The following is a 14681-nucleotide window of genomic DNA, read 5'->3' as shown; positions in this document are numbered from 1 at the left end:
CCAGCCCCACGACCCTCACCTCTCCAACCCGGTCCATCTGCAGACATATGTTCTGGGATCCTCAAAGGACGACGCTCTTCTGGCAGGAGATCAAGACCATGCTGACCAAACGAGCTGTAGAGTCGTAGTGGATCGGTCACCGGGCTTTTACAGCCGCCTTTTCTTAGTGGAAAAGGCATCGGGGGGCTCGGCGCCCGGTGATAGATCTCTCTCCCCTGAACCGATTTGTTCGCCAGACTTGGTTCAAGATGGAGACGGCACGTTCCGTGCGGTGGGACTCCATCAGGGAGAACGACTTCATGCTTTCAGTGGACCTGAAGGATGCGTATTTTCAAATACCCATCCATCAGTCCATCCAGAAAAGTACCTCCGCTTCATCTTCGAACGGGACGGTGTACCAATTCAGGGCACTTTGCTTCGGTCTCGTCAACCGCCCCACAGGTGTTCACGAGAGTGTTCACGCTGGTGTCTGCTTGGGCCCATTCGCACGGATACGTCTTCTGAGGTATCTCGACGATTGGCTGGTCCTGGCGAGCTCCCGCTCGCAGTTGCTGCAGGACAGGGATCGACTTCTAAAGTTTTGTCGCGATCTGGGGATCGTGATAAACTACGAGAAGTCCGATCTCGAACCCAAGCAGAAGATGAAGTACCTGGGTATGCTGTCGATACGGTAGTCAGCTCAAGTCCGCCCCGCAAGACTTGAGGATCAGCAAATTCAGGGAGGCAGCCGGCCGGCCGGTTCCTGTCTCGGCAGGAACAGGCAGCTCAGCAATGGCAAGTCGTGATCGGCCACCTGTCGTCACTCGAGAAGTTAGTTTCCTCACGGACGTCTTCACCTGCGGTCTCTTCAGTGGAGACTAAGGGAGAGTTGGTTCACAGGTAAAGGATCCACCTTACTTCCCCTCCCGTGTCCATCACGGAGAAGGGTGAGGCAGGACCTAGCCTGGTGGCTCGACGACAGGAACCTCTTAAGAGGAGTGCCTCTACGCACTCCCCCCCCGGAGATGCTGCTGTTCTCAGACGCATCGACCGAGGGATGGGGCGCACACCTGGAGGAGTTGCTGGCTGCAGGTGTGTGGGACCATCACGACAAGCACCTTCACATCAATGTCCTAGAACTCAAGGCGGCGTTTTACGCTCTCCAAAGAGTTCCAAGACCGCTTGATGGGACACTCGGTGGTGTTGATGTGCGACAACACCACAGTAGTGGCATACGTCAACAAGCAGGGGGGCCTAGTGTCTCTCCCGCTACACCAGTTGACGGTGCAGGTGCACGAGTGGGCCACGGCTCACTCGATAGAGCTGTCAGCACGTACATTCCAGGCAAGAGGAATGTAGTAGCAGACAAGCTCAGCCGTCGGGATCAGGTAATAGGGACCGAGTGGTCCCTACACCCAGAAGTGGCGGAAAGGCTCTTCAACCTGTGGGGGCGTCCGGTCATAGACCTGTTCACCACCCGGCACAACAAAAAACAAAAAACTTCAAGTTTTTTGCTCAGCCGTGCCGGACCCATGGGCAGCTGCAGAGGACTCTCCAACACCCCTGGGACAACCTCTTCGTCTACGCCTTTCCTCCCTTTTGTCTGATTCGGAAAGTGATCATCCGAGCGCTGGTCCAACTCCCAATCTCAGGATGATCCTGGTGGCTCCCAAACGACCTCAAGCGTTTTGGTACCGGACCTGCTGGCTCTTCCTTGGCGGAAGAACCGAGAGAGATGCCCCACTGGCACAACCTTCTAGCCCAGCCACACGTAGAGCGGGTACCACCGAGCAGGTCCAGTCCCTACAACTTCACGGCTGGCTGTTATCCACCATCTCTTGCGAACGAGAGGCTTTTCTCGCAGCGCAGCAACAGAGATGGCTGGACACGTCAGACAGTCCTCTGCAGCTGTGTACCAGGGGAAGTGGGCCGTCTTGTGGTTGGTGTCGTAGACGGGGTCTATCTCCTCTCAGAGCCACTCTTCAGCAGGTAGCGGATTTCCTCGTGTTTCTTCGCCCGAGAGAAGCTCCTCTCAGTACCCACAGTTAAGGATATAGAGCCGCCCTGGCGCTCGTCCTAAAACTGAGGGGACTGGACATCTCGAACTCGTTCGAGATCTCCTTGCTAATGAGGAGCTTCGAAAGGTCTTGCCCACCCAGGGAACTCAGGCCCCTGAGTGGGATGTGACTCTCGTCCTTAGGAGTTTGACTCGAAGACCATTCGAGCCACTCCGGGAGTCGTCAGACAGGGATCTGACCCTCAAGACCCTCTTCTTGCTGGCCCTGGCATCGGCGAAGAGAGTAGGGGAACTTCATGGTCTGTCCTTCAATGTTAAACATTCCAGGGGCTGGGGATCTGTGACGCTCGATTTCGTCCCGAATTTCGTAGCTAAGACTCAGAATCCGTCGATCCCTGACGACAGGTTCGAGTCTTTCACGATCCCCTCCCTAATGGATTTCACCGACAACGATACGGATGAGATGCTGCTTTGTCCTGTGAGGGCGCTACGGCGCTATCTGAAGAAAACTCGACACCTCAGGCCTGAGTGTCGACGCCTCTTCGTTAGCACTGGGGTTACCAAGAAAGAAGTATCCAAGAACATACGCTTTCATTTCTGGCTGCGTGAGGTGATCAGGAGAGCGTACTAGGCTTTTTTTGATGGTAGTGACGACATCCGTACGCTCCGACGAGAGCCCACGAAGTCAGAGGTATTTTGGGACCCTCTTTGCGTTCCGTAAGAACTTCTCCGTGGCGCAGGTCCTGAAGGCAGGTGTCTGGGCCAACCAGACTACCTTCACGTCCTTCTACCTTCGGGATATTGCCCACAAGTCCTTGGATACTTTTTCCTTGGGACCTGTGGTGGCTGCTCAACACGTTGTGTAAGCTTACCCAGCCCCCACCCGAGGCAGGCAGAAACAAGCATCGATTCCTGGTGGTGACTGGTAGGGAATGAATATGGTTTATTGAATGAGAGTGCGACTGGGCTTTCTCTTCTCCAATCTTTCTCTCATCTCTACCGGTTTGGGGCAGGAGGGTCAACGGTCGGTCACCATTGCTGGAAAGGGAATCCGATGCAGGGTAAGGGCTACTCGACCGATCCCCAATCCTATCCCTTTAGTTAGGGATAGAAGCAAATGTATCCCTTCCCACTACCCTCCAACAAGGGGGAAAGAGTGGATGCCTAACCTTGAGACAAACCCATAACTTTATGTTGGCTCCTGTAACAGGAACAAGTTCTTGCAATGCTGGTACGAAGAGATACGCTTGCCTCTCTCTTAGTACTTGGCTCAGAGGTCTGACCATTGATCCTGCGGTGCACACCCCGATCAATCGGACAGAGGTTTGGATCCCTCCCTTGCTCTTACGACCAGGGAGGCATTCCAAGGTTGGACGAACACCAGTCTGTTCACCAAAAAGACTCAGATTCCACCCACCAAGAAGTGAGTCTTCCTATTGTTAAAGGACCGAGGGTTTGTATTACGTATCGGAACAAATGACAATTTGTCGAAAATTGCATTTTTCCTAACTATACAAACCTGAGGTCCTTTACATATAGTCCCACCTCATACCACCCCTCACTCTGCAACTTTTTGCATGGGCCTAAAGCAAATGTTATTCTTCACCGCCCGCGCGCGGCGCGCGCACGATCGACAAGCAGTTAACTACCGTTCTCGGCCTTGTTCGAAGTTCGTTACGACCGTCCCAGCTGCCGCTAGTTACCTTCCTATTGTTAAAGGACCTCAGGTTTGTATAGTTAGGAAAACTGCAATTTTCGACAAATTGTCATTTTAAGATGGAGGAGTGACCTGTGGTTACAGAACCAGTTGTAAAGTATATATATTGTACTTCACTTCCAGGTGGCTGACTGAGTTGATTGATCTAGGCAAAAAGTATTTATGGGTCCAAATTTTTGAAAACAAAGGAGCCATTATGGGATGTTCCAATCCACATCCCCATTGTCAGGTGAGGGCTTATTTTCATTTTAGTTAGAAGAAAAAATAAAAAATGAAGGTTTTGTGGTATGTGCTGAAGTATTAATGTGAAGTTGGGATTAAAAAGCATTTTTACACATGCAACTTACCCGGCAGATATATACTTAGCTAATGTCTCTGACGTCCGACAGAATTCAGAACTCGCGGCACACGCTACAGGTAGGTCAGGTGATCACCCCCTACCGCCGCTGGGTGGCGGAATACGAATCATTCCCGTTTTCTGACAGATTTTCTCTGTCGCTAACAACAACTTTGTTGGTAGCTCCTGCATAGAATTTCTTGCTTGCTTCGCCGAGGATTATTTGGGAAGTATTTGATCTTTGGTTTTGTTGGCATACGTGTTTTTTGGATTTGGTTTTGATAATATGTCTGATTAACACTGGAAACTCTGTTTAGAGTATGTATAAATGAAGGATGCAAGGTGAGGTTGCCTAAGGCTACTTTGGACCCTCACACTGTTTGTGTAAATGTAGGGGAAGGGATTGTTCAGTTAAGGATAACATGTGATGCATGCGAGAGTTAACTGAAGTGCAATGGAAAGATCTAACTGCATACATGAAAAAATTAGAGAAAGATAGAATTAGGAAAGCTTCGGCTAGAAGTTTAAGTAGATCCTGTTCTGTGGAACAGGATAGTATCTCTAACCCTGCAGTAGCTTCGCCATCTTCCTTTTTGGTTTCAGCTCCTTCCCCCCGCAGCGAACTCGTAGATGCGTCTGCCGAGAGAGCCGCTGTGGAAGCGTCAATTCACAATTTGCAACAGCAATTGCGTGATATAGACCAAGGTAAGAGTGAAGTGTGTAGTGATGTGTGCAGTGTCCCCAGTGCAGTGGAGGGGGATGCGGAGTCTGACCGACTCCGCATCGCTCCTAGGCCTAGACCTCTTTCAGACTCCCATGCCCAAGGGAGGAGGAATGTCGAAAGCCGCAAGGGGGGATGTAGAAGTATCCCCAACGGTCAGGCGTCCCTTCAGCAGATCCTGTAGGCTCGTCCCCAGGCTGCTTTGGAGAGCTATAGGAAAAGCCTCCTAAGGAAGTGTTTTTGCGATTCAGATTCGTCCTCACCTAAGTGTGATGGAGCTCCTCTTCCAAATCGCGCCCTCTCAAGAGAGCCTGGAAACCGTCAGGAGAAGGCGCTCTTGACTCCAGCCCGAGCCTTTTCCGGAGTATCTCCTTCACCTAAGAAAGTTATGAAGTCTCCTGAATCTTCACCAGAAGGGATTCGTTCATCTACTAAGAGATTCCTGTTGGACCTTCAAGCGAATCTATCATCATTAGTATGCTCTCTTTCGACTAGTAGGCGCAAGGAGCTTCTCGCAGGAAGGACTCCTCTCTTCCAGTAAAGAGCTCTTTTAGGAGGCCTTCTCCTAGTAGGAAAGGAGGAGTATAGTAGCGCTTTTCACCAGTAAGAAACCTCTCTCCCCGAGAGTAGACGACTCGTTTTATGCTTTGTCTAGACAGGGAAGATTGTATTCCCCGCGCAGAAGCTCGGATGCTAGGAAGAGTCATAGCGCAAGGCGCCAAGACGTAGGCTCTAGATCCTCTGCTTGTAGGAGTAAGGAGAAATTCTCCACCCGAGAAGGTAGTGATCGATTAGTATCAGTCGAAACGATCTTCTAGAGTAGGATCTCCTCTTCAAGTGGAAGGAAGGAACGAGAGAGGGTACGCTCTGCCCATAGGGATAGAAGTGAGAAGGGCTCTCCTTCGAAAGATTTTGAGACTCGTCTAGAAGGCGCCAACTTTCGGTAGGACGCCTGGATATAATAGAAGTCCTTTACATTCCTCGAGACCGGTAGCTCGCGATAAGCTTTCCTCAAGGGAGTCAAGCGCCTCTCCTAGCAGGTTCCAAGACTTTGGAAAGAGCCTAAACATGGAATCGCGCCCTACTCCTGGAAGAGTCTCTAGAGTTGACGCTTACCAACCTCCTAGCAGGCGTCAAGAGCTGAAAGGAGCCTAATCTTGGATCGCGCCCTACTCCTGTAAGACGAGCAAGAGTAGGCGCAAGCGCCTCTCCGCAAAGGCAACAAGAGCCTAAGAAGAGCCTTGTCAGGGATTTGCGCCCTACTCCTGGAAGAGGCTCAGGAGTAGGCTCTTACGCCTCTCCTCGTAGGCTTCAAGAGCCTGAAAGGAGCCTCTTTTCAGACTCGCGCCCTACTCCTGGGAGTCACAGAAGAGTAGGCTCAAGCGCCTCTCCTCACAGGCACCAAGAGCCTGAAAGGATCCTGACTCTGGATTCGCGCCCTACTCATAGTAGGCGCTCGAGAATGGAAACAAGTGTTTTCACAAGGATAGGCGCCAAGAGCCTGGAAAGGTAGGCCTCTAGATCCTCTCCTATCAGGTATCAAAAGAACCTGTGGAGCGGCAGGAAGCGGAGGGATTCTTCTTTTCCCGAGGAAGCATATCCCGGGTATTGAACTTTGGCGGCTTCATCTGGCGAACTCTTGAAGGATAAGAGTCGCATGCCTTCCAGGACTTCTTCTCCTAAGAAGTCTCCCTCTCCGAACGTAACCTTGGAGGAAGTCTCGGAGGAGGAAGAAACGAAAGAAGTAGGAATCTCTGATTATAAGAGACTTTCGTCACTGCTGCTTCAAGAGTTTGGGGACTCGCTGTGTTCGGCTGATCCTCCTTCTCCAGGCTCTCTTCTGTCAAGTACTAAGTTGGCAGTCCCCCTCTTTTGTCAAGATGCGGCCTACTCTCTCTATGAGAAAGGCTATTAAGAATCTAGAGAACTGGCTCCTGGTTAAGATGGAGGCAGGTAAGATGGTGTTTTTGTGCCCTCCGTCTAGATTAGCAGGTAAGCCGGGTGTCTGGTACGACACGAAAGAGCCCATGGGGCTAGGCCTTCCGGCTTCTGCAAACGCGGATTTTTCAGCATTGGTGGACTCATCTAGAAGACGCTCTCTACTGTCAGCTAAAGCGTCTTGGGGAATGTGCGAGATGGACCATTTACTCAAGGGTCTATTTCGCACATTAGAAGTCTTCAACTTCATGGATTGGGCTTTAGGAGCTCTAGCAAAAAGAGCGCAGGATCCGGAGTTTGTGACGATGGAGGTGTTATCCAGTGTCCTTTCGTGCCTGGACAAGGCAGTATTGGATGGATCCACAGAAGTGGCCTCTCTCTTTGGAGCAGGAGTGCTCAAAAAAGAGATCAGTATCAGCTCGTTTCTCTCCAAGTCAGTTTCTCCTTACAGAGAGCCTCTTTGCTTTTTTCCCCCCCACTCTCGGGATACCTTGGTTTTCCTCAGGAGACAGTGAAGGACATTTCTAGATCGCTTTCGGAGAAGGCTACGCAAGATCTTCTTGCCCAGTCCGCCAAGAGGCTTAAACCTGCTGTGCCGATGGCTAAAAGAGAGGGAGGTACGAATAAAGTGTCCTTCCAACAGCCCTTTCGAGGAAGAGCAACCTCGAGACCCGCACTTAAGAGTAGAAGACTGTTTAAGAGACCATTCTCAAAGCCGCAGTGAGACAGGAGTCCTCCAGACTCCAGTAGGAGCCAGACTTTTGAGGTTCGCGAAGGTCTGGGCTCAGAGAGGGGCGGACAGCTGGTCCCTCTCTATCCTCGAGAGAGGATATCTGATCCCCTTCAGGGAAAAACCTCCCTTAACCACCACTCCAAGGGAGTTGGCGGCAAGATACAGAGATCCTTTAAAGAACCAAGCCCTCATACATCTGGTGCAACAGATGTTAGAAAAGAAGGCGATAGAAAAGGTATTAGACCTTCAATCTCCAGGCTTTTACAATCGCCTCTTCCTGGTACCAAAAGCCTCGGGGGAGTGGAGACCAGTGCTGGACGTAAGCGCCCTGAATCACTTTGTGATCAAAACAACGTTCACAATGGAGACGACTTCATCAGTTCTCTCAGCGCTAAGACAAGGGGATTGGATGGTGTCATTGGATCTACAAGATGCCTACTTTCATGTACCCATTCATCCCTCGTCCGAAAGTTACCTAAGATTTATGGTACAGGGCCAAGTATTTCAGTATCGCGCCCTTTGTTTCGGTCTTGCCACAGCTCCCCAAGTTTTCACGGGATTGATGAAAAACGTAGCCCATTGGCTACATTTGAAAGGAATAAGAATCTCTCTGTATCTCGACGATTGGCTGATTTGCTCTCAATCCAGGAATCGGTGTCTGGAGGACCTAAGATCGACGTTGGATCTGACTCAGTCCCTGGGACTGTTAGTGAACTTCGGGAAATCCCAGATGGATCCCCAGCAAAGCATTGTCTATCTGGGGATTCTGATGGATTCTCGGGGTTTTCAAGTGTTTCCGTCCGTAGAAAGACAATAGCGATGTATTCTAAAAGTGAAGACCTTCCTAGAGAAAGAACAATGTTCCGCTAGGGAATGGATGAGTCTTCTGGGGACCCTCTCCTCGTTGGAACAGTTCGTTTCTCTAGGGAGGCTTCACATAAGACCCCTTCAATTCTTCTTGAAGGAGAATTGGGACCAGAGGAATCAGGATCTGTGGGACTCTTTTCCTCTCTCCAAAGAAATAAAGGAAAACCTCAGCTGGTGGTTAGAACCAGGCAGACTAAACGAGGGACTATCACTGCAGTTACCGAACCCCTCCCTAGTGTTGTTTACAGACGCTTCGGAAATAGGATGGGGGGCGACGTTGGGCCCGAGAGAAGTGTCAGGCACCTGGAGTGGGGAACAGGTGTCCTGGCACATCAACGAGAAAGAGTTAGTGGCAGTGCATCTAGCTCTCAGGCAGTGGGAATCCCAAGTCTCAAACTCAGTGTTGCAAGTAAACTCAGACAACACGACAGCTCTAGCCTACATAAGAAAACAGGGGGGTACTCACTCCTAGAAGGCGAAGGAGCTTCTTCTATGGTCAAAGGAGCGGAACATCATGCTCTTAACGAGGTTTATTCAAGGCGAGAAAAACGTAAGAGCAGACTTGCTGAGCAGGAAAGATCAAGTCATTTCCACGGAGTGGACTCTGCACTCAGAGGTCTGCAACCAGATTTGGAGTCTCTGGGGAAGGTCAAACATAGACCTGTTTGCAACACATTGGAATGCCAGGCTGGAGAACTACTGCTCTCCGATTTCGGATCCAAGGGCAGTAGCAATAGACGGTCTCCTCCTAAATTGGGAAGGAATAGACGGATACGCTTTTCCTCCTTTCAAGATCATAGGAGACGTCATAAGAAAGTTTGTTTTGACGAAAGGAGCGAAGCTGACCCTAATCGCCCCATTCTGGCCAGCTCAAGAGTGGTTCACAGAGGTACTGGAATGGATGATAGATTTTCCAAGGTACCTGCCTTACGGAACGATCTTCTCAGACAGCCCCACTTCGACAGATACCACAAAAACCTCCCTGCGCTCCGGTACTGACTGCCTTCAGACTGTCGAAGGACTCGTCAGAGCGAAGGGGTTTTCACGCGCGGCTGCAAAGGCAATTGCAAGAGCCAGAAGACCTTCAACTATACGCAGTGTACCAGTCGAAGTGGGAAGTTATTCCGAAGGTGGGCCAGAATCAGAATGTATCCTCTTCCAGTACCTCTGTGACGGAAATAGCAGATTTCCTGTTGTATTTGAGACGGAAATGTAACCTTGCAGTCTCGATCATAAAAGGGTATAAAAGTATGCTTTCCTTGGTGTTTAGACATACAGGACTAAACATCACGGAGGACAAGGACCTACATGATTTGATTAAATCATTCGAAACGGTTTCGAAGTCCAAGACAGCTAGACCACCCAGCTGGAACCTGGATGTGGTGTTAAGATTTCTTATGTCAGATAAATTTGAACCTCCCTCTTATGTCAGATAAATTTGAACCTCCCAATAACTCATCGTTTAGGGATTTGACTAGGAAATCTATTTTCCTCTTTGCATTAGCATCAGCTAAAAGAATAAGTGAACTCCAGGCTTTAGAAGGCACAGTGGGCTTCAGGAAGGATTCTGCAGTGTGTTCATTTAACCCCCTATTTTTGAGCCAAAAATGAGAATCCTTCTAAGCCTTGGCCAAGGACGTTTGAAGTTCGAGGATTGACTTCCTTAGTAGGAGAGAGATAGAGAGAACCTTGTGTCCGGTAAGGAGCCTCAAGTTCTATCTAGAGAGGAAAAAGCAAATGTTTTAGGAAGGAAACTCGGAGGAGCCTTTGTGCTCAGTAAGAGATCCGAGAAGAACGATGTCGAAGAATGCACAGGCATTCTTTATCAGAGATATTATTACAGAAGCACATACTTCCTGTGAAGAGGAACATCTCGGACAGATGAGAGTTAAAGCACATGAGGTCAGAGCCGTGGCCACCTCCTTAGCTTTTCACAAAAATATGTCTTTGCAGGACTTAATTGGATCCACATATTGGAGATGCAATTCTGTGTTTGCATCTAACTATTTGAGAGATGTACGTGTGACTTATGATAAGTGCTTCTCTCTCGGACCTTACGTATCTGCGGATTCGATGCTGGGACAGGGGGCTGAAATCAATCTTGCTTAGTTTAGATAGATTAGGAATTTTAATCTTGTGGTGTTGTTTTTATGGTCGATTGAAAGTGGTCAGGGAAAAGTACCACTTTCAAATCGTAGTTTATAACAAAGTAGTGTGGTCAGGTGGTCGAGATTGGTTGTTTCATGCTCCTTGTAATGGTTTGGACCTAGGCTCTGTCTTGTAAGAGGGTTAGTCCCCGTTGATATGACAAAGGTGAAGGCTCTACCATGTAAGTGGGATAGGCCCCATTGGTACGATCCGAAATAAGGCTCTGTCGAGTAAGCGGGCTAGCCCCCATTGACAAGATCCAGAAGAGTTCTCAGTGACAGGTCTCATCCTCACTGGAACTCTTGAGGCAAGCAGACTCATAGACAGTATTCATGAAGTCTTCTGCCCAATAAGGTAGGAATCAAGGTAGTATTTAAGTTTATTTATAGTACCTACAACAAAGTTGTTTTTCCCTGTTTTTTAATTGCTATTTATATTGAGTAACTATCTCTTACCCTCCTCAAGGGTGCCAATCAGCTAAGTATATTCTGCCGGGTAAGTTGCATGTGTAAAAATGAAATTGTTAAGATACAATAAAGTTTTACACATACTTACCTGGCAGATATATACGTTTAATGGCCCACCCAGCCTCCCCTCAGGAGATAGGGGGAAGAGAAAATCTGTCAGAAAACGGGAATGATTCTTATTACCGCCACCCAGCGGCGGTAGGGGGTGATCACCTGACCTACCTGTAGCATGTGCCGCGAGTTTTGAATTCTGTCGGACGTCAGAGACATTAGCTAAGTATATATCTGCCAGGTAAGTATGTGTAAAACTTTATTGTATATTAACAATTTCATGTCGACTTCAAATTTCCAGCATGTTGAATGTAGGCATCCTGAACACTGTTGTAGTGAAATTAGATATACCTTGGCTTCATCAATAAGAATCCAGTTTTCCATATTAAAAAGTAAATTTTTGTTTTTTCATGATGAAATTTTTAAGTTAACATTCCATTCATCATTGATTAGGGATTTAAATACAGTACTGTAACTGATCTTATCTTGAGCAAGTAATAGATTGTACATAAATGTCTTGAGGAATTTTGAAAGCTGTTTGAGATTGTTTATGTTGATGTTTTCCAGATATGGGCTTCATCTTTCATGCCTAATGAGCCTAAGCTGAAAGAAGTTAACCAGTTGAAGTATTACAGAGAACATGGTCGGCCAATGTTGATGGATTATGTCCACAGGGAGCTGGAGAAAAAGGTAGTTCTCAAAGTTGTTCTGTTTAAGTTTGACCTTAGGTTTTAAGAGTTTTTAATCTGTAGATAAATTCAGGATTGACTGATGCATCCCCCATGATATATTCTTTACCACCTTGTAGTGTGGTTACTGCATACAATTCAGTTACAGTAATCCTTAACATAAAGTGGGGTTATGTTCTGGAGAACCCATCCTTAGTTGAGAATATTCCAAGTTTTATACAAAAATACAATTCTACATATGTCGGCACATCAAGCAACTCCGTACAATTCTGCAGTGTTATTGAATTTAGACATTTATGCTGGATGAGGCCTGTCATTGACACTAATCACATCACATGAACCTGCAGTAGCAAGGTTTACTATTAACTGTATATAATGAAACAAGCTTATTAGGTGCTCAGCTTTGCTTTTAGATATCCTCATAGCATTTTGGAACTTTATCTCATTTATTTTCATACTATGGAAAATATGTAACGTCAAGTAATCATGTGAATTATTTTTACATTCATTGAATAGCAAACTTCCTTTTTATCTTTGAGATTTTTTGTGAATAACAATTATTATGACATTCAGGAATTTAAGATGTACGATTGATTCAACCTAGTAGCCTCTTATTCTAAGCTCTCATTCTTGTTTTAGGAACGCATAGTTGTGACAAACGATCATTGGGTTGCTCTCATTCCATACTGGGCTGTTTGGCCTTATGAAATGATGGTCTTGCCTCGTCGCCACATTGTTCGAATGACACAGATGACAGATCAAGAAAAGGATGCTCTGGCAGACATAATGAAAAGATTGACAACAAAATATGATAATCTCTTCAGCTGTTCATTTCCCTATTCAATGGGATGGCATGGTATGTTAGATTTTTTTTTTTAAAGTATATTAGGAGAGAGATTAAGGTATTTGGTCATTACTGAAGTGTTTTTAAGTTTTATCATGCATTAGGGCTTGTCTAATTAATGGTAATTTAGATGATTGTAGTTTTAGAATAATCTTCTGACTGAGTTTAGTTATGATTGTAATGTTATTTATTAGCTTGCAGTTATAATCAATGTCTTTAGATAATTGTTAGAATATGCAAATAGACTTTAGGCCAAACGTCAAGCAAGCACTGTTACCTCTGAGGTTATTCAGTACTGAAAAGTAAAATGCAACAATTGTCAGGAGAGGTGGAAAGTAAGATGAAAGAGAATATGAACTGAGCTATAGTGAAAGGAATGAAAGGAGTTGCAGTTAAGGGCCAAAAGGACACAGCAAAGATTCTTGAGTAATTGCTATAGTGCACTGCATTAGGTGCACAGATAGTACTAACCTCCTATGGGGTATAGTTATGGTTGTCTTGTAACATTTGAACCTAGAATCATAATAATTTTCTATAGATGATTTTTAGTTACAGTAGACATTGCTCAGTCGTTACACTTTTGTAGTGCTGTTTTCTGTTTTATTCACCTACAGGAGCTCCTACAGGGCCACAGATTGAAGATGAAGCAAGTCACTGGGTATTCCATGGCTGTTATTACCCACCTTTGTTACGTTCTGCAACCATTAAGAAGTTCATGGTTGGATATGAGATGTTGGCTCAAGCACAGCGTGATCTGACGGCAGAGCAGGCTGCTCAAAAATTACGGGAATTGTCGGAAGTTCATTATAAAGAGAGGAAGTAAACCATGTTTTTGCCTCTGTTTAGATCTCTTTTTCCATTGCCTCTACACTGCTGATTTTGGTGCTGCTCAGATAGATGGACAATGTAGACTTTGGATGTGTAATATTGGCTAACTGGTTGTTTGTACCTACTGGGATAGAAACCAACGGCTTTTTTAAGTGGAGAATTCTTGTGTCGAGCAGAACAAGTTATTTAACGTAATTACAAAGTTAGTCGTATGATGGCTCTAGTGAGATGGCATGGGTTCCAGCAAAGTACCATTTGTAAGTCCCTAGTTAATTTTTCAACCTTGCTTCATGGTGTTACTGCTGTCACCTCTCCCTTGGATGAACGTAGCTGAGTTTACATTCCCATGTTTTCGTGTTTTCCCTCATCATTTTGCAGAGCATCATTTTGTTTGTATTTTTCTGTAATTTTGTTTTATTGTCTATTTTACACTTTTTTATTCTCCACATGAGAGGTTTTGGTTTATACCTGGGAAAAATACAAATTACTTTGTAAAATTTGTTTTTTGTTCCGATACGTAATACAAACCCTCGGTCCTTTACAATAGGAAGGTAACTAGCGGCAGCTGGGACGGTCGTAAGCTTCGAACAAGGGAGAACGGTAGTTAACTGCTTGTCCCGATCGTCGCGCGCGCGCGCGGCCGGCGGTGAAGAATCACTTTTGCTTCGGCCGTGGTGTGACAGGACGTGTTCGTCATCGCTCTGCCCGCTATTTTCGTCGTGTGCTTTGGATGTTACAATTTCTTCTGACTGGTTTGTGTGTGGTCTTGAATGAAATTGTAAGTACTTTGTTTTCATTTTTCATTGAGTGAAGATTAATTAATCATGGATCAGAAGAGCTTTCGCCGCGCCCACCAACTGCCCGTAGAGTGTGTCCCGGGTTGGAGGGGGGCGTAAATGCGGCGGATTCCGCTCTTACCCAGATATTGAATCCTCATGGAGTTATGTTTTCGGTGTCGGGGGTGGGGGCGAGAATGCTCCCGAAACCGAACCATGTGATGTATGTGTAAATTGGTCCGAGGCGCAGTGGGTGGCTGTACGAGGGTAGGAAGAGGCGTAGGTTTACCAAGGAGTCGTCGGAAAGCTCTCCAGCGACTCCTTTGGTTACGGATACCTCGTCATCCTTCCTGCCTCCAGCTCAGCCCCCACGATTTGCGCCTTCCCCTGCGGGGGGGGTTTCGGAGTCCTTCTCCTCACTCGATCGTCGAGTGTGGAGGAGGGTGCCCGATACCCGGATGTGCAATTGTATTCGGGGTCTTCCGTCCGCTCTGGGTGGGGTTCGTCCTCCCCCAGGCGTGAGGGTGCCCCTCTAACTGACCCGACTGTTCCTCCTCAGTGTGCCTTCT

The 14681-nt window shown here is 47.1% G+C and overlaps 1 protein-coding gene across 4 annotated transcripts in view; it reads left to right on the top strand.

Moving 5' to 3' along the window:
* Positions 1 to 13353, top strand: part of LOC135200962 (galactose-1-phosphate uridylyltransferase-like) — a 30448-nt gene extending 17095 nt beyond the window's left edge. For all 4 annotated transcript variants that reach the window (XM_064229738.1, XM_064229739.1, XM_064229736.1 and 1 more), the window contains exons 5-8: positions 3837 to 3942; positions 11543 to 11665; positions 12304 to 12520; positions 13123 to 13353. In XM_064229738.1, the coding sequence (XP_064085808.1) occupies positions 3837 to 3942; positions 11543 to 11665; positions 12304 to 12520; positions 13123 to 13331 (655 nt within the window). In that variant the 3' untranslated portion in view covers positions 13332 to 13353. The remainder of the gene's footprint in view (positions 1 to 3836; positions 3943 to 11542; positions 11666 to 12303; positions 12521 to 13122) is intronic.
* The last annotated feature ends 1328 nt before the right edge of the window (positions 13354 to 14681 follow it).

This window comes from Macrobrachium nipponense, chromosome 27 (assembly GCF_015104395.2).
Source record: "Macrobrachium nipponense isolate FS-2020 chromosome 27, ASM1510439v2, whole genome shotgun sequence".
Lineage (NCBI taxonomy): Eukaryota > Metazoa > Arthropoda > Malacostraca > Decapoda > Palaemonidae > Macrobrachium > Macrobrachium nipponense.
This window is presented reverse-complemented; position numbering and strand designations above follow the sequence as displayed.